Below are 26,861 nucleotides of genomic sequence, written 5' to 3' on the forward strand. Positions count from 1 at the left end.
TGCTGCATGTGTCTGATATGTGAGCGGTGTGTGTGCTGTATGTGTCTGATATGTGAGCGGTGTGTGTGCAGCATGTGTCTGATATGTGAGCGGTGTGTGTGCTGCATATGTCTGATATGTGAGCGGTGTGTGTGCTGCATGTGTCTGATATGTGAGCGGTGTGTGTGATGCATGTGTCTGATATGTGAGCGGTGTGTGTGCTGTATGTGTCTGATATGTGAGCGGTGTGTGTGCTGAATGTGTCTGATATGTGAGCGGTGTGTGTGCTGCATGTGTCTGATATGAGCGGTGTGTGCTGCATGTGTCTGATATGTGAGCGGTGTGTGTGCTGCATATGTCTGATATGTGAGCGGTGTGTGTGCTGCATGTGTCTGATATGTGAGCGGTGTGTGTGCTGCATGTGTCTGACATGTGAGCGGTGTGTGTGCTGCCTGTGTGTGATATGTGAGCGGTGTGTGTGCTGTGTGTGTCTGATATGTGAGCGGTGTGTGTGCTGCGTGTGTCTGATATGTGAGCGGTGTGTGTGCTGCATGTGTCTGATATGTGAGCGGTGTGTGTGCTGCATGTGTCTGATATGTGAGCGGTGTGTGTGCTGCATGTGTCTGATATGTGAACGGTGTGTGTGCTGCATATGTCTGATATGTGAGCGGTGTGTGTGCTGCATGTGTCTGATATGTGAGCGGTGTGTGTGATGCATGTGTCTGATATGTGAGCGGTGTGTGTGCTGTATGTGTCTGATATGTGAGCGGTGTGTGTGATGCATGTGTCTGATATGTGAGCGGTGTGTGTGCTGAATGTGTCTGATATGTGAGCGGTGTGTGTGCTGCATGTGTCTGATATGAGCGGTGTGTGCTGCATGTGTCTGATATGTGAGCGGTGTGTGTGCTGCATATGTCTGATATGTGAGCGGTGTGTGTGCTGCATGTGTCTGATATGTGAGCGGTGTGTGTGCTGCATGTGTCTGACATGTGAGCGGTGTGTGTGCTGCATGTGTCTGATATGTGAGCGGTGTGTGTGCTGCCTGTGTGTGATATGTGAGCGGTGTGTGTGCTGTGTGTGTCTGATATGTGAGCGGTGTGTGTGCTGCATGTGTCTGATATGTGAGCGGTGTGTGTGCTGCATGTGTCTGATATGTGAGCGGTGTGTGTGCTGCATGTGTCTGATATGTGAGCGGTGTGTGTGCTGCATGTGTCTGATATGTGAACGGTGTGTGTGCTGCATGTGTCTGATACGTGAGCGGTGTGTGTGCTGCATGTGTCTGATACGTGAGCGGTGTGTGTGCTGCATGTGTCTGATACGTGAGCGGTGTGTGTGCTGCATGTGTCTGATACGTGAGCGGTGTGTGTGCTGCATGTGTCTGATACGTGAGCGGTGTATGTGCTGTATGTGTCTGATACGTGAGCGGTGTGTGTGCTGCATGTGTCTGATATGTGAGCGGTGTGTGTGCTGCATGTGTCTGATATGTGAGCGGTGTGTGTGCTGCATGTGTCTGATATGTGAACGGTGTGTGTGCTGCCTGTGTTTGATATGTGAGCGGTGTGTGTGCTGTATGTGTCTGATATGTGAGCGGTGTGTGCTGCATGTGTCTGATATGTGAGCGGTGTGTGTGCTGCATGCGTCTGATATGTGATCGGTGTGTGTGCTGCATGCGTCTGATATGTGAGCAGTGTGTGTGCTGTATGTGTCTGATATGTGAACGGTGTGTGTGCTGCATGTGTCTGATATGTGAGCGGTGTGTGTGCTGCATGTGTGATATGTAAGCGGTGTGTGTGCTGAATGTGTCTGATATGTGAGCGGTGTGTGTGCTGTATGTGTCTGATATGTGAGCGGTGTGTGTGCTGCATGTGTCTGATGTGAGCGGTGTGTGTGCTGCATGGGTCTGATATGTGAGCGGTGTGTGTGCTGTATGTGTCTGATATGTGAGCGGTGTGTGTGCTGCATGAGTCTGATATGTGAGCGGTGTGTGTGCTGAATGTGTCTGATATGTGAGCGGTGTATGTGTCTGATATGTGAGCGGTGTGTGTGCTGCATGTGTTTGATATGTGAGCGGTGTGTGTGCTGCATGTGTCTGATATGTGAGCGGTGTGTGTGCTGCATGTGTCTGATATGTGAGCGGTGTGTGTGCTGTATGTGTCTGATATGTGAGCGGTGTGTGTGCTGCATGTGTCTGATATGTGAGCGGTGTGTGTGCTGCATGTGTCTGATATGTGAGCAGTGTGTGTGCTGCATGTGTCTGATATGTGAGCAGTGTGTGTGCTGCATGTGTCTGATATGTGATCGGTGTGTGTGCTGCATGCGTCTGATATGTGAGCGGTGTGTGTGCTGCATGTGTGATATGTGAGCGGTGTGTGTGCTGCATGTGTGATACGTGAGCGGTGTGTGTGCTGTGTCTGATGTGAACGGTGTGTGTGCTGCATGTGTCTGATATGTGAGCGGTGTGTGTGCTGCATTTGTGATATGTGAGCGGTGTGTGTGCTGCATGTGTCTGATATGTGAGCGGTGTGTGTGCTGAATGTGTCTTTATAGAATAGGACCTGACCTGCAACAGCTATGGAATATAATGAGCAATTCTACACATGAGTATATGAGAATTTCATTATTTAGACACCATGTATCTACGTCATAGTAGTACAACTCAAAGCAGCTTAAATTGTAACCTGTATTCATTTGTTTTAATACATAAACAGCACTATAAAAAACTTTGTAGTATATCTTTATCAGAGAAACTCGCTTCTGTCTCCGACAGGACTGATATTTCATTTTCAAAATTCTCAATTCTTGGGGACATCTGGATTCAATGAAGCAAGACTTTCCCATAAATGAGACAATGTCAGTTACTACCGATAAGATATGTAGAGGTGAGGGGAGCTAGAGGCAGAGGCCATCATCATCCTCCCTCTCCCCTGTACATAGAATCTTAGAAGCACCAACTGTCATCTCCAGCTCAGTTATGTACAATTCTTCACTGAACACAGATTTTAACTATGAATGGAGACCAATAAGTGATCGGTCCTGGCGGAGAAAGCAGCAATGTCTCTGATAAGATATATCATAGAGCTGCTTATTTTCATGTGTAAGGTTGTGCCCCCGACCTAGAGTGTATGGGGGCCGCATGAGTCACGTGATGGCGGAGAGCAGGTCCTTAGCTGCTGGATAGGTGGCATTATGCCTCAGCTGCCGCCACAGAGCAGAGAGTGACTGGGGCCCAGTACCTGCATGTAATAGCACTGGCTAGCAGGCGCGGACATGCTGCTATGACACCATGGCTGACATGTGTGCGCACAGGCATTTAGGATCACGATCATGACTAGGAATCGCGACAGAACCTTCCCAGCAGACCCCCGTGTACAGCTCCCCTGGGTCCCAGGAGGGGCCACACTGTCGCAGCGTTGTCATGGTATCTCCGTGAACGCACGCTGCACATTTCGTCCTGTAAATTAAGTGGCTAAATAGGTTGAACCTGCAGGCTTCCGTACACGCTCTGGGGGGAGGGGCCATGCACGTCGCAGTTCCGTACACCAGGCTGAGATTGCCGTCAAGCGAGTCACATGCTGTTGTCATCACGTGACAGGACGTGAAGGTGGCCAGCTGTACGGTTTGTCACTGGTGGAGCGTGGTGTCGTGCAGAGGGAGGCATGGATAAGCTGCGGAGGGTCCTGAACGGCCATGAGGACGAAGAGAGGGGTCTGACAGCTCAGGTACGGGGCGGGCTACTAGTCATCTTATGCCGGATGTCCGCCCCGCTCCATAAGGGGCGTGCTGTGCTGCAGGCAGATGACCGGGCTTGGATGGGTTACAGCTGGTTTACCCTGTCGGAGACGTCGATTATACCCCGAGTACTATATATCCGGTCTTGGCCCTGTTAGACCCAGAATGCACTGCTTCCAGCTCAGATATTCGGCCCCTGCAGTGTATATAGGTGACCACTCCTACATAAAGCTCTATATTATCTATCCCTGCAGTGTATATAGGTGACCACTCCTACATAACACTGTATACTATCTGCCCCTGCAGTGTATATAGGTGACCACTCCTACATAAAGCTGTATACCATCTGCCCCTGCAGTGTATATAGGTGACCACTCCTACATAAAGCTGTATACTATCTGCCCCTGCAGTGTATATAGGTGACCACTCCTACATAACACTGTATACTATCTGCCCCTGCAGTGTATATAGGTGACCACTCCTACATAAAGCTGTATACTATCTGCCCCTGCAGTGTATAGAGGTGACCACTCATACATAAAGCTCTATACTATCTGCCCCTGCAGTGTATATAGGTGACCACTCCTACATAAAGCTGTATACTATCTGCCCCTGCAGTGTATATAGGTGACCACTCCTACATAACACTGTATACTATCTGCCCCTGCAGTGTATATAGGTGACCACTCCTACATAACACTGTATACTATCTGCCCCTGCAGGGTATATAGGTGACCACTCCTACATAAAGCTGTATACTATCTGCCCCTGCAGTGTATATAGGTGACCACTCCTACATAACACTGTATACTATCTGCCCCTGCAGTGTATATAGGTGACCACTCCTACATAACACTGTATACCATCTGCCCCTGCAGTGTATATAGGTGACCACTCCTACATAACACTGTATACTATCTGCCCCTGCAGTGTATATAGGTGACCACTCCTACATAAAGCTGTATACCATCTGCCCCTGCAGTGTATATAGGTGACCACTCATACATAAAGCGCTGTACTATCTGCCCCTGCAGTGTATATAGCTGACCACTCATACATAACACTGTATATTATCTATCCCTGCAGTGTATATAGGTGACCACTCCTACATAACACTGTATACTATCTGCCCCTGCAGTGTATATAGGTGACCACTCCTACATAAAGCTCTATATTATCTATCCCTGCAGTGTATATAGGTGACCACTCCTACATAACACTGTATACTATCTGCCCCTGCAGTGTATATAGGTGACCACTCCTACATAAAGCTGTATACCATCTGCCCCTGCAGTGTATATAGGTGACCACTCATACATAAAGCTCTATACTATCTGCCCCTGCAGTGTATATAGGTGACCACTCCTACATAACACTGTATATTATCTATCCCTGCAGTGTATATAGGTGACCACTCCTACATAACACTGTATACTATCTGCCCCTGCAGTGTATATAGGTGACCACTCCTACATAAAGCTGTATACTATCTGCCCCTGCAGTGTATATAGGTGCCCACTCATACATAAATCTGTATACTATCTGCCCCTGCAGTGTACATAGGTGACCACTCATACATAAATCTGTATACTATCTGCCCCTGCAGTGTATATAGGTGCCCACTCATACATAAAGCTCTATACTATCTGCCCCTGCAGTGTGTATAGGTGACCACTCATACATAAAGCGCTGTACTATCTGCCCCTGCAGTGTATATAGCTGACCACTCATACATAAAGCGCTGTACTATCTGCCCCTGCAGTGTATATAGGTGACCACTCATACATAAAGCTCTATACTAACTGCCCCTGCAGTGTACATAGGTGACCACTCATACATAAATCTGTATACTATCTGCCCCTGCAGTGTACATAGGTGACCACTCATACATAAATCTGTATACTATCTGCCCCTGCAGTGTATATAGGTGACCACTCATACATAAAGCTCTATACTATCTGCCCCTGCAGTGTAGTCAAGTAAATAAGGCAGCACACTGCAGCGCTGAAACATGCAAACATGAAACATGAAAACTGAACTGCATTACTGCACTAGAAATATGAAAAATGAGAACGTTTAGCGCATACAAATGGCCAATTTTATGTGTACCTGGTAGCCACTTTAGGGCATCTCTCGTATACCAGGTCCTACGCTTTCCTTTCCTCGCTGAGAATAAACGTCTCCATCTGAATGGGTGCCTGTGAAACCTCTTCTTAGACTAACATTCTCTCTCTCTGTGGAGGGGTAATGGACCTGTTGCGATTAAAACACCTGTGGCTTGGAGGCGGAGTGCTCGGTGGGAGGTGGAGCCCCATATTCATTACTGTAATGAGCGGTACCATGTGACCGCTCACTACAGGAAGAAGCTGCCGGCAACGGGGAAGCCAGGGACGTGCAGGGACCGCGCCAGGAGCAGGTGAGTATAATTAGACAGCCCCCGCTCCCCCTCCCCTGCCGACCCTTGGGTATGACTCGAGCATAAGCCGAGAGGGGGACTTTCAGCCCCAAAAAATGGGCTGAAAATCTCGGCTTATACTCGAGTATATACGGTATATACTATCTGTCCCTGCAGTGTATATAGGTGACCACTCATACATAAAGCTGTATACTATCTATCCCTGCAGTGTACATAGGTGACCACTCATATATAAAGATCTATACTGTGTACCTCTGCAGTGTATATAGGTGACCACTCATACATAAAGATCTATACTGTGTACCTCTGCAGTGTATATAGGTGACCACTCATACATAAAGCTCTATATGATCTGCCCCTGCAGTGTATATAGGTGACCACTCATATATAAAGCTCTATACTATCTGCCCCTGCAGTGTACATTGGTGACCACTCATATAAAGCTCTATACTGTGTACCTCTGCAGTGTATATAGGTGACCACTCATACATAAAGCTCTATATGATCTGCCCCTGCAGTGTATATAGGTGACCACTCATACATAAAGCTCTATACTATCTGTCCCTGCAGTGTATATAAGTGACCACTCATACATAAAGTTCTATACTATCTATCCCTGCAGTGTACATAGGTGCCCACTCATACATAAAGCTCTATACTATATCCCTGCAGTGTACATAGGTGACCACTCATACATAAAGCTCTATACTATCTGCCCCTACAGTGTATATAGATGACCACTCATACATAAAGCTCTATACTGTCTGCCCCTGCAGTGTATATAGGTGACCACTCATACATAAAGCTCTATACTATGTCCCTGCTGTGTATATAGGTGACCACTCATACATAAAGCTGTATACTATCTGCCCCTGCAGTGTATATAGGTGAACACTCATACATAAAGCTGTATGCTATATGTCCATGCAGTGTATATAGGTGACCACCTATACTATCTGCCCCTGCAGCTTAGTCATCTTCTGAGAGTTGGGAAAAATATTTAGGGTAATTTTACTGTGAATTCTTTCACTGCATATTTTATTACAGAGTTTTTTGTGACTGAAAAACATTGTATCAGATAAAAAGGACAGTTGCGGAACTGCCGAGTGGTGTTCAACGACTGCCGTTAGGATTCATGTCTGGTGGTTATTTAATCGCCTGCTTAGACTACCCGACTATACTTAATGTACACAGAACGATCAACAACAGCTCTGAATGTAGAACTTGTCATTTGTTCTCGGCAGCTCATGTCCCATCTACTCGAGTCCTGTGATGGATAATCTTTAAGCAAATCTAAAAATAATTAAACCTGAGAATGAGTGTTCGATACGCGACTGGCAGCCTGTATTCACTAGCGCAGTGTTCCCCAACTCCAGTCCTCGAGCCTGGGTGAAATTCTTCCCTTCTACCTTCCCTGCATGTGTGATTCCAGCCTAAGGCTTCTTTCACACTAGCGTCGTACTCGGCCCGTCGCAGAGCGTCGGGCCGACGTACCGACGCTAGCAGTGAATGCGCTGCACAACGGGGGCAACGGATGCTGTTTTTCCACGCATCCGCTGCCCCATTGTGAGGTGCGTGGAGGTGGGGGCAGAGTTCCGGCCGCGCATGCGCGGTCGGAAATGGCGGACCGTCGGCAGGAAAAAACGTTACATGTAACGTTTTTTGCAGCCGACGGTCCGCCACAACACGGCGCAACCGTCGCACGACGGTTGCGACGTGTGGCAAAGCGTCGCAAATGCGTCGCTAATGTTAGTCAGTGGGGAAAAAACGCATCCTGCAAGCACTTTTGCAGGATGCGTTTTTTCGCCAAAACGACGCATTGCGACGGAGGCCAAAAACGCTAGTGTGAAAGTAGCCTTACCCGAAAGTCAGAGCTGTGTTTTGCAGCAAAGCTTCAATGCCATATTTGACCTTGTAGAAAACTAGAAAAGTCCAATGGTTAAGCCAGGGTTATTATTAGAGGGGTATTGATAAGTTGCTGCTTAATACATTTTGCATCGCCTGTCTCCTGAGTAATTAAAAGAGCTGGAATGTTCAAGTGCAACATGCTCTGGGTTATGTTTCCCCAACCACGGACAGAGGGGTTAATCTCTGCGCAGTGTAGCTGACCAGGCATTAGCTGGTGCTGGGGATAAGATCTGGCCCTGCCTCTGTGAAGCCACAGGATGTTGCAGGGAGTGTTCACCATTGCTGGCTCAATCCTAGAAGTCATATTTTGCAATGTTGCTACTCAGTAGCTGTTACAGTAATATACACACTGTCCTTTGTTTCTTTATCCAAATTTTAAGTTTATAAACCTTTAACCCCTTCACTCCGAAACATGTTTTCGCCTTTCTGATCAGAATGTGGTAATAACTCTGGAACGCTTCAACGGATCCCACCGATTTGAGTGTTTTCTTGTGACATATTGTACTTCATGATAGTCGTAAAATTTGTTCGATATGAGTTTTATTTGTGGAAATATCGGAAATTTGTCGAAAATTCTGTCCTTAAATCAGAGAGTTATGTCACACAAAATAGTTAATAAATTTAATAAATAACATTTCCCACATCCCTACTTTTCATGAGCACAATTTTTAAAATTAAAACATCATTTGTTTGTTTTAGGAAGTTAGAAGGGTGAAAAGTTGGCCAGCGATTTCTCATTTTTCCAACAAAATTTACAAAGCAATTTTTTTTAGGTACCATATCACCATTGAAGTGACTTTGAGGGGTCTATATGAGAGAAAATACCCAAAAGTGAACACAATTCTAAAAACTGCACCCCTCAAGGTTTTCAAAATCACATTCAAGAAGTTTATTGACCCTTTATGTGCTTTACATGAATTAATGGAATGTGGAAGAAAAAAATGAACATTTTACTTTTTCACAAATTTTTTTTTTTTTTTTTTAGATCCAAATGTTTTTATTTTTGCAAGGGTAACAGGAAAAAATGGACCCCAACATTTGTAGTGCAATTTCTCCTGAGTACACAGATACCCCATATATGGGGGAAAGCTACTGTTTGGGCGCACTGCAGAGCTTGGAAGGGAAGGAGCGCCATTTGACTTTTTGAATTTAAAATTTGGCGGAATAATTAGTGGACGCCATGTCACATTTGGAGAGCCCCTGATGTGCCTAAAGAGTGGAAACCCCCCACAGGTGAACCTACTTTAGAAACTAGACCCCTCAAGGAACTTATGTAGATTTGTGGTGGAGTACCTTGAATCCCCAGGTGCTTCATAGAAGTTTTTAACATTGAGCAGTGAAAATAAAAAAAATAAAAAAAATTTCCCCACAAAAATGTTTTTTAGCCCCAAATTTATATATTTTCACAAGGGTATCAGGAGAAAATAAATCCCCAAATATTTTTTGCAATATCTCCTGAGTACGCTGATACTTCATGTTTGGAGAGAAACTAATGTTTGGGTGCACGGCAGGTCTCAGAAAGGATGTATTGACGTTTTAGAACGCAAATGTTAATGGAATATTCTGCGGGTGTCATGTTGCGTTTGAAGAGCCCTTGATGTGCCTAAACAGTGGAATCCCCCCACAAGTGGCCCCATTTTGGAAACTAGACCTCACAATGAATTTATCTAGATGTGTGGTGAGCACTTTGCACCCTCAGGTGGTCCACAGAAGTTTATAATGTTGAGCCAAGAAAATAAAAAATACAGATTTTTCCCTCAAAAATGTTTTTAGCCCAAATTTTTTTTCATAAAGTTTACAGGGGAAAATGGACTCCAAAATTTGTGCAATTCTCCTAAGTACAGAGATGCCCCATATGTGGTCGAAACGCTCAGAAGGGAAGAAGTGCCATATTGGTGTTCAGATTTTGCTGGAATGGTTTGACGGTGTCATGTCGCATTAGCAGAGCCCCTGAGGAGCCAGAACAGCAGAACTCTCCCCTTCCATCCATAAATGACCCTATTTCACAAACTACACCTCTCAGTAAATTAATCTATGGGTACAGTGATTATATTGACACCACAGATGGGTTACATAATTTTATACCATTGTGCAGTGAAGAAAAAAAAATTACATTTTTGCCATCCAGATTTTACATTTTCACACTGGTAAAAATAGCACCAAAATTTGTTGAATGATTTCTACTGAATGTAAAAATACCCTATCTATGGCTGTACAGTACTGCTTAGCCACTCTGGAGGGACAGAGCGCTATTTTCCTCCTGGAGCTCAGATTTTGCTAGAATAATTTGTGGACTCCATATACGGAGCCCCTAAGTGCTAGAAGAGCAGAATTCTTCTTCAAGTGACCGCATTTTAGAAATTATACCCTTTTGGGAATTTATCTACAGGTGTAACAATTTTGACTCCATGTGTGTTTTCCAGAAACTAGCAGTAGTGGATGTTGCTGATTGAAACTTACAAACTGCCATTGAAACATACTAGGCACTGCTGTCACTAGTACGTGTGTGTTGTAGTCACCAGTGTGCTGTGGTGCCCATCTCGTGCTTCTGGAGACACTCATCCAAAAATTAGGTGGGCTGTCATCGCTACAGACATGACAAACTGTGGGGATCAGAAGGGGAGGGCATTTGGATTTGGGGGCGCAGAATTTGAGGATTTTTTATTTATTTTTTTTTTTGGGGGGGGGGATGAGCTATAACACTATTCCAGAGCTTTTGTACTATCAGTAACGTGGAAGCCCCCTATATTTCCATTAACAGATGACGGACCTGAGTGGGGATTTGTTTTTTGTGGATTGAGTTAAAGCTTTTATTTGGAACATTTAACATAACGTTTGGGATCACATTTATCTGGCGCTCTATGCTGTGCACTTCCATATAAATTTCTGAGTGTCGTGATTCAGATGAAACCCTGAGGGATCCATTCACTGTAATGAGGCAGCAGATTTACTCTGGTCTCCGTCTTGACTCTGTTCAGCGTTATCTTTCTTTTCAGATGTGCACAAAGCTATGGCGGACAACACTTTTATGCACAACTAAAAAGATGGACTTCTGGATCATAGGTGGCCAGACAGCATCCACAGTGCCTCCATCTGCCTCATTATAGGGAATCTTCCTCTGGGTGTTCCAACTGAATCACGTGTTTCAAAGATTTAAACGGAAACCCCGGTGTAAGCACTGGATTAATGTGAGACGAGCCTTACTGCGGATATTGGGAGGCAGAATGAACACATCAACAGCAGGTGAAGAATTTGTTTTATTTATTTTTTACGCCGTTCCCAGTGCGGTATAAGTGATTAGGCGACTTTATTCTTCTGGCCGGTGTGATTACAGCGATACCAGATTTTTATCGGGTCTTCGTTTGCCTGTTGTCACACACTAAAAGACGCCTTTTATTGCAAAAATAGCTATAATTTTTCCATATTTCATCTGACAGTCATGTGAGGGCTTGTTTTTTGCGGGACGAGTTAACATTTTTATTGACACCATTTTCGGGCTCATGACATTTTTTGATCACTTTCTATTCCGATTTTTTTGGAGGCAGAATGACAAAAAAAACGGCAATTCATAAGTTGTATTTTGTTTGTTTTTTATACCATTCCGCGTGTGGTAAAAGTAAGGCTGCTTTATTATTCTGTTCAGTACGATTATGACAGTACCACATTTATGTAAAAAATTTTTGCTTTGGCGCTTTTACACAAAAACAGTTTTATAGAAACAATGATTATTGTTCTCATTCACTCCCTGCAAACTAACAATATCTTGAAAATGGTCAGGAGCTGAAACCTATGTTAGGAGTTTGTAGAACATCTCATGTAATCAGTGATTGGCTGCAGCGGTCACATGTTTTCCTGAAGCTGAAGTAGCAGCTACTGCCCAGAACGCATCAAATGGTAGTACTCTAGTAAATAGATGACTGTGTTGTGTTTTTATTATTTTGCAATAATTTAATTTGTTTTCCAAAAAACTTGTTTCCAGCTGGAAAATTCTTTTTTGACAACAATTAGGATGTGTGCACACGCTCAGTACGCTGGGATATGCTGCTGCAGAGTCACAGGTTGTGCATCGCTCTTGTATGGGGACACCAGTCTGGCACAATCTGTGTGGCTCTGCAGCTGTTGCAAAACTACAGCTCCCATCGTCACAACCTGTCCAAGCATGTTGGGAGTTGTAGTTTTGCAACAGCTGTAGGGCCATGTTGACAGGGAGCCTGCAGTGGAATTTGCCTATGTTAAAGAGAAAAGAGGGGAAAGAAAAAACAATCATGTAGCCCAGATTTTATTAAAATGGTAAACATGTCCTTACAGATGAGAGGCAGAAAATGCATATGTGCAGCGCAAAAAAAGTGCAGGACACACGGTACAAGCTTATATCAAAGTACCGTAACAAGAAAATGGTAAACAATTACTAATTTATACCCCACAATTAATACCAAGTGGTAGGGTGTCATATATCAGGGAGTAGAACCAGTATTGCAACCACATTGAGGGAGTATGAAAAAACATAAAAAGCAGACAATATTTGACTTAAATATAGCATACCTGATATAGACACACCAAGGGGGAGGAAGCTGAGGAAGGCGTGGGTCCGCCCCACGGGCTCCTGCCTCCTGTGACCCAACTCCAATGCTTTCCTCCACTCCACCCTTCTCCCAGCAGGCAAGATAAGCTACATTTGGACTAGAGCATGCACCCCCATTTTCCTTACTCTTTTTTTCCCCATAACATTTGGATCTTATAGTCTGAAAATTGCAGTAGTTGTGCTTGAAAAAGTGTATGGCTGTCTTAATGAGCAGAGACACTGGAGTAAGACATGCCTAATTCATTAAGTGGCACACCTAACAGGTGCAGTGCATTTATGGCAGAAATTTACTCCAGTTATGGACTGGAGTGCCCTATTAGCGCTGCCCAACACCTTAAGTTCACACTGGAGAGAGCAGGGCAAGACACCATCTGGTGGCCGCTTACCTACCTTGGACTGTGAGGCACGGACCAGCCGCAGGGCTCCTTACCTGAATGCACAGCCTCATATAGACCACAAAGGATTGACCTTGTTCATGTTGACCTTGTTCAATAATTTTTCACTGACATTAATTATCTAATACATATTAGTGGCTCATATTTTTACCAAATTTGACAGTTCTCCCAGACTGTTAGGTCATGTTCAAATTGTGCTGCGGTTTCCATTGTAAACAGTAACCACAATGCTGGTCCCATTGCATACCACCAGTACTGAGCCCAGTGGTTGGGGCATCAAAGGCCAGGGGGAGCAGTGGAGAAGCAGCGCTGGCATGGCCCAGGTAAGTACGGCGGATTTTGTTGTTTTACATAGAACAAACAGATGCAGCACTTGCCATGTTTTCATATTTCTACAGAATATAGAACTGTGAGCTGATTGATTCCTAAGGGTAATGCCAGATTTAGGGACGCTCTACAGGTAGAGATAAATCACAATACAATCCGAGTCACCCAATGTCATGTAATGCCTGCAGCTTCCTAGGTATTAAACTGTAATGTCATGTGCTGATTTTATTTTTTGCATTGCTTTGTTTTCTGTTCTTTTTTTTTTTTTTTTGCTTACGGAAGGATTGTCATCTACTCCAGGAAAGGTAAATGAAACCTATGTGTATGATACATAACTCTTATAATTGTTTGCTTATAAAAATCTAATGAATAATATATTATCTGTACATGTAATATGCTTATGAAAGCACTACGCATGCTGCATCCAAATTCGGACGGTTGGTTTTTTCATAGTTGATATTGGACCGGTGTTTAACAATTAAAGTGACTACATTCTGTACTTTCTCCATAGACATGCACGCTAAGCCTGGTGCATAGTTATTTTGCTGTGAAGAGGGAATTAGCCCCTGCTAACGTCTTATGTCCGTGACACGCTGAAATCCAATTTCTCCTATTGTCCGGAGATGGTGCTAGCCATTGCATACATTAGACTTTGTCGACCATTTTTTTTTTTTTCTCTGTATAGACATTTTAGTTGTGATTACCTTTTTTCTAATTGTGCCACATGAGCAGTCCATTAATACCTTTTTACTTTATTTTAGGTTTTGGATTCCTCCTCATTAAATTTTGGCACTCGAGTGAAATGGTTTGCAATATGCTTTGTTTCTGGAATTGTCTTTTCAATCCTGGTAAGTAAACTGCACCATTCCCTCATTTTTCCCATACATTTCCTGTATTTGCCTGTACAATTAAAGGGAAACAAATCCTTATCTAAAGGCCCCGTCTCACATAGCGATTTACCAACGATCACGACCAGCGATACGACCTGGCCGTGATCGTTGGTAAGTCGTTGTGTGGTCGCTGGGGATCTGTCACACAGACAGCTCTCTCCAGCGACCAACGATCAGGGGAACGACTTCGGCATCGTTGAAACTGTCTTCAACGATGCCGAAGTCCCCCTGCAGCACCCGGGTAACCAGGGTAAACATCGGGTTACTAAGCGCAGGGCCGCGCTTAGTAACCCGATGTTTACCCTGGTTACCAAAAAAAACAAACCGTACATACTCGCCTTTCGGTGTCCGTCAGGTCCCTTGCCGTCTGCTTCCTGCTCTGAGTGCCGCCGTACAGTGAGAGCAGAGCGCAGCGGTGACGTCACTGCTGTGCTGCGCTCTCACTGTACGGCGGCACTCAGAGCAGGAAGCGGACGGCAAGGGACCTGACGGACATCAGATGGTGAGTATGTAGTGTTTGTTTTTTTTTACATTTACGCTGGTAACCAGGGTGTAAACATCGGGTTACTAAGCGCGGCCCTGCGCTTATTAACCCGATGTTTACCCTGGTTACCAGTGAAGACATCGCTGGATCGGTGTCACACACACCGATTCAGCGATGTCAGCGGGACCTCAACGACCAAAAAAAGGTCCAGGCCATTCCGACACGACCAGCGATCTCGCAGCAGGGGCCTGGTCGCTGGTACGTGTCACACATAGCGAGATCGTTACTGAGGTCGCTGTTGCGTCACAAAACTAGTGACTCAGCAGCGATCTCGCTATGTGAGACGGGGCCTTAAGTGTATTGCTAATTAGATTTCGGTGCATTGGGGCCTGACTGTACATTGGGTCTTCTCCCTCTCTGTGATTCCAGATCTCCTTCCTCTTCCTCTGGTCACTGCTTTTTCACTGACATGTCGCCCCCTTTCTATTTAAAATCTCCTCTGCAGAGGGGCCGAGGAATCAGACAGGAAGGAGTAGACCCAGTCTACAGTCCAGTCCCTGTGCACCGAAATCTAATCAGTAGAAAACACTGTAAACTTCGAAAATTCAAGAACACCAAAATTGTTTTTATTTTTTTTTGGTCACTGCAGTACTATGAATAATGCTCTAATAAGTGATCAAATTGTCATATCTATCCCAAAATGGTATCAATAAAAACGTTGTGCCATCACACACTTCCATCGACCGAGAAATGAAACCGTGACGGGTCTCGGAATATGGTGTCACAGCTCCTAAAATTGTCTTTTTTTCTTTTCAGATTTTGTTTTCCCAGTACTAAAATAAAAATAAAAAAAATAAAAACTCTGTATCTTTGGTATTACCGTAATCTTGCCAATGACCACAATCGTATTACTAGGTCATTTTTTACCACACAATGTACGCCATGAAAACAATTCACAAAAAAACAACTTCAGAATTTAATTTTTTAATTTTTTTTTGTTTCACCTCACAGAATTTTCTACCCGTTTTCCAGTACATTATATGCTAAAATTAATGGTGTCATTCAACAGTACAACTTGTCCCTCAATAAACAAGCCCTCATGTGTATGCGGACAGAAAAATAAAAGTTAAGGTTCTGGGAGGACAAAACATAAAGACAAAATCAGAAATTGAACAAAAGCCAAATTTAAAAAAAAAAAAAAAAAAACAGACCTAAAAATTAGCTTTTATCTCTTCAAAAAGCTCTATTTCAATAAATAACACAAATCTTGATGAGTGGATCAGACATTGGTTCTTATACCAGGTTTTAAAAGATATTTAGAAAATAGTCTAAGGGAACAGATATTAGTACTCCTTTTCCCTACCTGGCAGCAGAGGCTGGCACCCTAGGGGATATGTTTTGGCACCCCCGCTCAATGTAGGCTCACCCTGTCTGACCCTTCAGGGAAATCCCTCATCAAGCTGTCACCAACACCCAAAGAAAGTGCTTAAATGCTTTACAAGAGATGGAACCTGACTGTAAATGTATTTTATAGGTATCCAATGAACTGAGACTTTGTATGCTCAATATTTCAGAGTAATAGCAGGTGTCTGTATTGTTGTAATATTGTTTAATATATGTTTGAAATAGTCTGTTTTAACACACATAACAGCACCCTTAGTCATGTATCATCACACTCCATAAAAGACAAAACCTCTTACTAACTGAGTGATCAGCTGTCAATAGGGAAAAGGATAGATATATGGCATCCAGTAATTGGCTAGGGACACATTATCCTCCAAAACCACAATAGCCTCTTAAACATATCACCCTTACTGAGCATGACTGACAGGTTCAATAAGAACTCTTGCAACTTATAATAACTCTTTTGCAAATAACCATTGACATTGTCACTTAGCTTTGGATGAAAATAACGCATCACATCCCGATGCGTTTTCCCCCTTCTTTAATGGCGTAAGGGGTTCATCAGGGGAATCAGTAGTGAGGGGCTCCAGGCTGCTCCCGGACACTTTCAACACAAATGCTGCTTTCTGCCAATGTGTGGACCCTCAAGTGGTAGCATTACGCCTTATATACAGGCATCGCCGGTAAAAAAGAGGAAGTAATACTCCGGTCACATGACCACTCTCATCGGAAGTGGTGTTCCGGTCACCTTACCGCTCCAACCCAGATGTGATAATCCAATGACACGCATTGCGTTCCACAAGGCCAGAAATGCTAGAGTGGAACCATCAGTGCGTGACCCGCTGAGTAAGTGGACAATCAAACTATTCAGGCTTTAATGCATAGTGTTTGGCTTAAAAGAGATGAATAAATAGCGCAAATTGATGCAGTTACCTTAAAGGAAAATGACTTCAGGTTCCCCTGATGAACACTGGTTATGTGAGGAGCCAGAGGTATATCTTTACCATGGTTTACGTCACCGACATGTTCCTCAGTCCTCACTTTTAAGGGTTTTTTAGTTTTTCCTACCTAGTTTTTTGGGCAGGTTCAGGTGCAAACATAGACCACCCCTGCTGTTTTGCATTTGACAAAATCCCTATTTCTATATACTCTGCCTGTGACCACAGTAGGGAAAACCTTAGATACATTAAAGTGAATGTCACCCCCAAAATTCGCCTATAAGCTAAGGCCACCGGCATCAGGGGCTTATCTACAGCATTCTGTAATGCTGTATATAAGCCCCCGATGTAACCTGCAAGATAGAAAAAACAGGTTATATTATACTCACCCAGGGGCGGTCCCGGTGCAGTCCAGTCCGATGGGCATCGCGGTCCGGGTCCAGCACCTCCCATCTTCATACAATGACGTCCTCTTCTTTGCTTCCTGCCACGGAGGTCACCCGAGCATGCTCGAGTAACGAGTATATTCACTCATCACTAGTAATGATGTATCCTCCCCTCCCCCTTGTGATCATGATATCCAAGAATGCAGTTCTGTCCCCTCACACGTAAATCTGAGACCCACATTGTTGGCTTTCAGGTGTGAGACAACTGACTCAAAAGAATGTTTACCACCTGACCACTGGACGAGTATGTCAGCAATGTATCACCCCCCAGAATTTAATCCGGGGGCACCATGTGACATCCTCATCCTGGAAGACAACAGTATCCTCCCACCAGCCTGGGACCTAAATAATATGATACTGCCTCCAGGCCCTGATCATGTGGGATAATGCTGTATAAACAATTGATGCTAAAATAGTGTCAAGTTGCAAGTCTTCCAGTTTAGTGAGTAGGTCTGTGGTGTCTCTTTTTTTATTTTTCACGCACCAGCTCCTTGTTGCGTTCGACGGGCACGTCAAAACGACGCACGGGGACGCATCCGCATACAACGCATGTTCCTGCGTACACAATGTTAACTATAGGTACGCAAGACGCATGCGGATCTATGCGCAGGCCTACTGCGCTAGTGTGAAGCCGGCCTTATTGATAGTACTCACCAATTTGGCATTCAAAAGGGGACCTGACAACTGATACATGCTGCCTGGGAATATCAGGCAGCAGGTATCTGGCACTGGCTGCATGATAACAGCCATATATATTTAACTCCTGAAATGCTGAGGTGTTTCAGAGAAAACCATAGCGTGTTTCCCCGAAAGTAAGACAGTGTCCTACATTCTTTTACCACTCAAAAGTCCCACTATGTCTTACTTTCAGGGTATGTCTTATATTGGAAAATTGCGCCGTATATTGCGATTGCGCCGTAAGTAGTGTTGAGCGATACCTTCCGATACTCAAAGGTATCGGTATTGGATGGTATCGGCCGATATCCAAAAAGTATCGGATATTGCCGATACCGATACCCGATACCAATGCAAGTCAATGGGACACAAGTATTGGAAGGTATCCTGGATGGTTCCCAGGGTCTGAAGGAGAGGAAACTCTCCTTCAGGCCCTGGGATCCATATTCATGTAAAAAATAAAGAATTAAAATAAAAAATATGGCTATACTCACCCCTCTGTTGCCTTTCCACAGCACAGGTTATGAGGAAGCTGCAGATTCTAGTGGGGAGCCTGAAGGACCTGTGATGATGTCAAGAAGAGGGAGGGCTCTGAGCTGCCATGTGATTCTCCAGCCTGCCCACTTCTGACATCATCACAGGTCCTGTGTGTGCACAACACTCGGCGTCCAAGCATGGCAGGCAGGTATGCAGCGATCTCCTGGCCCCTGCTGCTGCCTCCTCCTCCCCCGGACACACAAATCTCCCCAGCAGTTGCAGGGATCAGCTGGGGAAGCCATGCGTGTCCCTGCTTAAGTGCAGCATTCATTTGCTGCTCCCGGCTCACCGCTCAGCTGATCGGTGGGCGGGGAGCCGCTAATGAATATTCACTGCACTTAATCATCGGGACCACGTGGTTTCCCAGCTCTGATTCCGGGCAGCGGAAAAATACAGTAATGCAGCAAAAGGTACCGGTACTATGGCTTATATTTTTCCAACGTACAGTTTACTATGTCTTACTTTCGGGGTGCGTCTTACATTAGCCGACCCCGCTAAAACCCCCACTACGTCTTACTATCGGGGGTGTCTTACTATTGGGGAAACACGGTAGTTTAACCCCTTAATGACCTCCAATACGTCTTTTTACTGACATGAGCTATAGCCTCCCCATACAGGTGACAATCCAGCAGCTGTCGGCTGTCCTATACAGATACAGCAGAGAAATATAGCACAGCCCATGTAGTATATAACACAGCCCACGTAGTATATAACACAGCCCACGTAGTATATAGCACAGCCCACGTAGTATATAGCACAGCCCACGTAGTATATAGCACAGCCCACGTAGTATATAGCACAGCCCACGTAGTATATAGCACAGCCCACGTAGTATATAGCACAGCCCACGTAGTATATAGCACAGCCCACGTAGTATATAGCACAGCCCACGTAGTATATAGCACAGCCACGTAGTATATAGCACAGCCACGTAGTATATAGCACAGCCCATGTAGTATATTGCCCGGCCGCGTAGTATATTGCCCGGCCACGTAGTATATAGCACAGATATGTAGTATATAGAATAGCCAACACAGTATCTAACACAGCCCACGTAGTATATAGCAATGTGGGCACCATATCCCTGTTAAAAAAAAGAATTAAAATAAAAAAGTTATATACTCACCCTCCGTCGGCCCCCCGGATCCAGCCCAGGCTCCTCGCGACGCTCCGGTCCCAAGAGTGCATTGCGGTCTCGCGAGATGATGATGATGTAGCGGTCTCGCGAGACCGCTACGTCATCATCTCGCGAGAGTGCAATGCATGGACCGGTCACTGGAGCGTCGCGGGGAGCGGGAAAGGCCTGGGCTGGATCCGGAAGGTGAGTATATATTAATTTTTTATTTTTTAAAATTATTTTTAACATTAGATCCCGCGCCAATGTCGCTGAACAGCGAAGCGGGATTTAAATCCCGCGACAATGTCGCTGATGGGTCCGGAGCATCGCGAGCTGCAGGAAAAGCTGCTGCGGATTTTTTTAAATTATTTTTAACATTATATCTTTTTACTATTGATGCTGCATAGGCAGCATAAAAAGTTTGTCACACAGTGTTAATAGCAGCGTTAATAGCAGCGTTGTGCTACGGTGTAACGCAGTCGGTTTAACGGACTGCTACAACGCTATGTGGGTGCTGACTACGGGGGGGGAAGAGTATAGAGGGGGCACTGAGTGCAGGGAGTAGGGAGCGGCCGGACTGCCCGTCACTCCCAAGAGTGCATTGCGGTCTCGCGAGATGTTGACGTGCGGTCTCGTGAGATCGCTATGTCATCATCTCGCGAGGCCGCAATGCATGGACCGGTCACCGGAGCGTCGCGAGGAGCGGGAAAGGCCTGGGCTGGATCCGGAAGGTGAGTATATAATGAATTTTTTTATTTTTTTAATTATTTTTAACATTAGATCTTTTTACTATTGATGCTGCATAGGCAGCATCAATAGTAAAAAGTTGGTCACACAGGGTTAATAGCATCGTTAACGGAGTGTGTTACACCGCGGCATAACGCGGTTTGTTAAAGCTGCCATTAACCCTGTGTGAGCGCTGACTGGAGGGGAGTATGGAGCGGGCACTGACTGCGGGGAGTAAGGAGCGGGAGCGGCCATTTTGCCGCTGGACTGTGCCCGTTGCTGATTGGTCATGGCTGTTTTGCTGCGACCTATCAACGACTTGGGATTTCCGTTACAGACAGAAAGACGGAAGTGACCCTTAGACAATTATATAGTAGATCTCAGCACAGGAACATTTTTTTTCTAACACATTTAATTGTAAAATTTTATTATAGTGCAAGCTCTATTAATTAAAATGTACTTTGTTCATGGAACAACCATGAATTTTTTAATTTTTCTTATGATTATTTTGACAACCTTTTGTCATTCCAGGGAAGTGCATTACTTTGGGTTCCCAATGCCGGAATCAAGCTCTTTGCCATTTTCTACACACTGGGGAACATTGCTGCATTAGCTAGGTAAGCATTCATGTTTAAGCCACCTAAATACTACTTTCCTCTGTCTAGGCACTACAGTGCAGAATATATTTCTAGAATTATGCAACTGATTTTCTTCCAATGAATTTTACCCAAAATGGCTATTTATGAACATTGTGCCCAATGCTGCAGCATTTCACAGCTTGAGTTCAGTCGTGTGACCTGACTTGCTCTGCTGTATCTGATTGGTCACTGCGGCTTCAGCTTGTAGACTTATTCAGACTTCAGCCAGCTTATTCAATCTAAAAAAAAAAATTCACAGACAACCGCTTTATCCTCAGCCATTGTTTTTTTTATTTGTTTTGTTTTTACAGTCTTAATTGTGCAAAAAAAAATATCTTGGCAATATGATTCTCCAAGTCGTTTCAATTGATTTGATGGGGTGCGGCAACCTGTTATATATATTTTTTTCTCATTATGGCGTTTATCATTTAGGTTAATTTTGTATGTTGTTTGGACTTTTACAGACATTGCGATACCAATGTGCGTTTTTTTTTTAATTAATAGGATAACAGTTTTGATATTTTTTTTTTAGATATATTTATACAGTTAAAATAAAAAAAAAGTTAATTCCTTTAGGGAATTTTAACCTGCAATCATCTGATTGCTGGTTCTATATACAGCAATAAAACAGTACTGCAGGATGAACGAAAATTTTCCTATGAAGCCCAGCCACAAACTTGGCTTCACAGGATGAAAAAGATGGCAGCAGTGGGACCTTCAGCAGGCCACCAGCCACTGTGAGCACCGCCCAAGATTTGCACTTCGTAGATACCGCAGTTTCCCCAAACAATAAGTGATCAATAATGTCGTGTGTACCCCAAAATGGTTTCAGTAAAAATGTCATGCCAAAAACAAGCCCTCACACATCTCTATCACTTGAAAAATACACACATTTATTTTTAACAATTTTCCAGATTAATTTTCACCACTGTTTGGTATTTACGTAATTGTTCTTTACCTGGAGAATCATGTAGCTAGGTCATTTTTACTGCTGAGTGAACAATGTAAAAAAAAAAAATCCGACGAGCCAAGGTGGAATTCGTTTTTTTTTTCACCATTGCAACCCACTTGGAATTTTTCATTTCATAATATGGGAAAGTCAGTGGTTTCATTAAAAACGACAACTCGTCCTGCAAAAAAACAAGACCCTATATGGCTCTTTTGTTTGAAAAATAAATAACATAAGGCTATTAAAAGAAGTATGTGAAAAAAAAAATAGTGTAACGGGCACCTTTTACAGGCTGCACACTTAGATGCAGAAAGTTATGCCTTATTTACAAAACCAAGGAAAAACGAACCACAAAAGTGCAGAAAGGGGTACACAGATTCCTATCATGCTGCTACATCAAATCCATAATATGGTAAACATTCTCAAAAAATAGAGTAGTGCACCCAAATTGAATGTATCACAAAGATTTTTATTATAATACACCAATTACAAAAAAAGCGCAATATATATTGCTGGCAAATTTCCCAGTGACAGAATTTGAAAGAAGGAAAAAACAGGTGCAGCAAAAGTGTAACACAACTAAGCAAGAGTAATAGGAAAAAAAAAAAAAAAAATATATATATATATATATATATATATATATATATATATATATATATATATATATATATATATATATATATATATATATATATATATATATATATATATGTTTTTCTATGTCCATGCAAATCAGACTAAAGTGACAGTGCGATGATGGATCCAATACATATATCAATAAAGTGATGGTGCAAAAATGGATCAAAAAAACATCCAGTGTGGTAATGTCAGCATAAATGTAGTAAAAACCTCCAGTGAGTATTTTTTATAAATATAGGCGATAGCTGAACATTAGACCACAATCAACAATTACAACAAGTAAATCCTCTTACCCATGACTATAGAGGGTGCCACACGCCTCGCCCCGACCCGCGTTTCGCGTGGGATTCTTCTGGGGGCCTACTGCTACCAGAGGATTTACTTGTTGTAATATCCTCAGCTTCCTCTTCCATCATTAATCATTCCTTAATAATGGTGTGGTGATGTCATAACGTGTAGGGAAATCATACTGATACCACCTTTGTAATGTTAGGTGACATAAAGTCCAGGGGTTAGTAATGGAGAGTTGTCTATAAGACGACCCCATTACTAACCTCTTGGTGATATTGTAGAAAGAAAACACACACCCAGAATAAAGTCTTTTTAGTTGAACTAATGACAGTCTCCTTTTTAATATATCTATATTAAATCAAACCAGCTATACTCGCGTCAACGCCCAGTCGACTGAAGCCAGTGTCCCCTGTAACAGAATTAAAATAATAAACAGCCATATTCCTCACCTGTCCTCTGACAAGATATTTGTCCCGCAACGCGTCTAGCTCTGCTACATCTGGATAGCAGGCTACATTGTTGAATGATGCGACTATACAGCCTGCCATCCAGCAGAGATACTGAGCTTGTGCATGCTTGCTTGCTTGCTTGCTTGCTTAGCGGTTTGTGGTGAACTCCTTTCACCTCTCTCGCGTCACAGCGAGCTTGAGAAAGTTCTCATGCTCACAGTGCCGTCAGAAAGGTCTTGGGAATTCACAGCCAATGAACTTCGTTCAACTCACTCCCGTCATGGGAAGAGCTATGGGAAGAGTTATAACGTCAGTGTCTCTGCTGGACGGCAGGTTGTAATGCCGCATCATACAACAATGCAGCCTGCTATCTAGATGTAGCGGAGTTAGTCCCGTCGTGGGGCAAATGGATTATTGTCTTTTCGGTGGACGCATCTCCATCGCACACAGCTCAGTGCGTGCGATGGCAGAAGCTGCTGCTGGGAGAAGCTGCTGCCGAGGGTCCAGGGTAAGTATCTGCAGCGAGGAGCTGTGATTGCAGCCTGTACTTAAGGTACCGTCACACTAAGCGACGCTGCAGCGATAGCGACAGCAATGCCGATCGCTGCAGCGTCGCTGTGTGGTCGCTGGAGAGCTGTCACACAGACCGCTCTCCAGCGACCAGCGATGCCGAGGTCCCCGGGTAACCAGGGTAAACATCGGGTTGCTAAGCGCAGGGCCGCGCTTAGTAACCCGATGTTTACCCTGGTTACCAGCGTAAAAGTTAAAAAAACAAACAGTACATGCTCACCTGCGCGTCCCCCAGCCTCTGCATCCTGACGCTGACTGAGCGCCGGCCCTAACAGCAGAGCGGTGACGTCACCGCTGTTGCTTTCACTTTCAGTTTAGGGCCGGCGCTTTAGTGTCAGGAAGCAGAGGCTGGGGGACGCGCAGGTGAGTATGTACTGTTTGTTTTTTTAACTTTTACGCTGGTAACCAGGGTAAACATCGGGTTACTAAGCGCGGCCCTGCGCTTAGTAACCCGATGTTTACCCTGGTTACCAGTGTAAAATAACGCTGGTATCGTCGCTTTTGCTGTCAAACACGGCGATACACGGCGACCTAGCGACCAAATAATGTGCAGACCTTCTAGCAGCGACCAGCAATTTCACAGCGGGATCCAGATCGCTGCTGCGTGTCAAATACAGCGATATCGCCATCCAGGTCGCTGCAACGTCACGGATTGCTGGCGATATCGCCTAGTGTGACGGTACCTTTAGTATTACATTACAGGCTGCAATCACTGCCGACCTGTTCAGAGCAGAGCAGGGAGATCGTCACACTGCTCTGCCCTGAACATGACTCAGCACTTCCTGGTAGAGGAAAGAAGGTAAGTACAGCGTTTTTATTTTCTTATGCATCTACCACTGCTACCAGCCCCTATATACCACCTAGCACTGCCTGCCTGCCTCTGTATACCACTGCCTGCCTGCCTCTGTATACCACTGCCTGCCTCTGTATACCACTGCCTGCCTGCCTCTGTATACCACTGCCTGCCTCTGTATACCACTGCCTGCCTGCCTCTGTATACCACTGCTACCTGCCTGCCTGCCTCTGTATACCACTGTCTGCCTGCCTCTGTATACCACTGCCTGCCTCTGTATACCACTTTCTGCCTGCCTCTGTATACCACTGCTACCTGCCTGCCTGCCTCTGTATACCACTGTCTGCCTGCCTCTGTATACCACTGTCTGCCTGCCTCTGTATACCACTGTCTGCCTGCCTCTGTATACCACTGCTGCCTGCCTCTGTATACCACTGTCTGCCTGCCTCTGTATACCACTGCCTGCCTCTGTATACCACTGTCTGCCTGCCTCTGTATACCACTGCCTGCCTGCCTCTGTATACCACTGCTACCTGCCTGCCTCTGTATACCACTGCCTGCCTCTGTATACCACTGTCTGCCTGCCTCTGTATACCACTGCCTGCCTCTGTATACCACTGCCTGCCTCTGTATACCACTGCCTGCCTCTGTATACCACTGCCTGCCTGCCTCTGTATACCACTGCCTGCCTCTGTATACCACTGCCTGCCTCTGTATACCACTCTCTGCCTGCCTCTGTATACCACTGCCTGCCTGTCTCTGTATACCACTGCCTGCCTGCCTCTGTATACCACTGCCTGCCTGCCTCTGTATACCACTGCCTGCCTGCCTCTGTATACCACTGCCTGCCTGCCTGCCTCTGTATACCACTGCCTGCCTGCCTCTGTATACCACTGCCTGCCTGCCTCTGTATACCACTGCCGGCCTGCCTCTGTATACCACTGCCGGCCTGCCTCTGTATACCACTATCTGCCTCTATATACCACTCCTACCTGCCTCTATATACACCTACCACTGCTACCTCTGTCCTGGGTAGCTAATCCTGTCCCGTGTACTGTGTCCTCAGCAGTCAGTATCACACAGGACAGGATTAGATACACGGCTCAGCAGTCGGTATCACATAGGACAGGATTAGATACACGGCTCAGCAGTCGGTATCACACATGACAGGATTAGATACACGGCTCAGCAGTCGGTATCACACATGACAGGATTAGATACACGGCTCAGCAGTCGGTATCACACAGGACAGGATTAGATACACGGCTCAGCAGTCAGTATCACACAGGACAGGATTAGATACACGGCTCAGTAGTCGGTATCACAGGACAGGATTAGATACACGGCTCAGTAGTCGGTATCACACAGGACAGGATTAGATACACGGCTCAGTAGTCGGTATCACACAGGACAGGATTAGATACACGGCTCAGTAGTCGGTATCACACAGGACAGGATTAGATACACGGCTCAGCAGTCGGTATCACAGGACAGGATTAGATACACGGCTCAGCAGTCGGTATCACAGGACAGGATTAGATACACGGCTCAGCTGTCGGTATCACACAGGACAGGATTAGATACACGGCTCAGCTGTCGGTATCACACAGGCCAGGATTAGATACACGGCTCAGCAGTCAGTATCTAATCCTCTCCTATGCACTCCTCTCCCCCCTGCGTGTCTTTCCTCAATGTGGTTTATTATTTTTGTTGTGGGAGATGAGGGAGTCGAGGATTATGCGTTCGGTATGGTTTAAAAAAGATTAATAAAGGACTTTATTCTGGCCGAGTCTTTATTTACAATACAACTATAGGATTAGTAATGGATGGGTGCCTTATAGACGCCTCTCCATTACTAAGCCGTGGGCTTGATGTCACCGGACAATATGGAGGTGACATTAACCCCACAAATATGAACCCCACTTGCTACCGCTACAGGGTAAGTGGAAATTGCCAGGCAAAGCGCCAGAAAAGGCGCA

At 44.8% G+C, this 26,861-nt stretch overlaps 1 protein-coding gene across 1 annotated transcript in view; it reads left to right on the forward strand.

The window, feature by feature from the left end:
- The first annotated feature begins 3,542 nt into the window (after window positions 1–3,542).
- SFT2D1 (SFT2 domain containing 1) overlaps window positions 3,543–26,861 on the forward strand; it is a 44,381-nt gene continuing 21,062 nt past the window's right edge. Inside the window, exons 1-3 of the mRNA XM_077289146.1 lie at window positions 3,543–3,698; window positions 14,098–14,184; window positions 21,085–21,170. Of these exons, the coding sequence (XP_077145261.1) occupies window positions 3,636–3,698; window positions 14,098–14,184; window positions 21,085–21,170 (236 nt within the window). The 5' untranslated portion in view covers window positions 3,543–3,635. The remainder of the gene's footprint in view (window positions 3,699–14,097; window positions 14,185–21,084; window positions 21,171–26,861) is intronic.

This window comes from Ranitomeya variabilis, chromosome 2 (genome assembly GCF_051348905.1).
Source record: "Ranitomeya variabilis isolate aRanVar5 chromosome 2, aRanVar5.hap1, whole genome shotgun sequence".
Lineage (NCBI taxonomy): Eukaryota > Metazoa > Chordata > Amphibia > Anura > Dendrobatidae > Ranitomeya > Ranitomeya variabilis.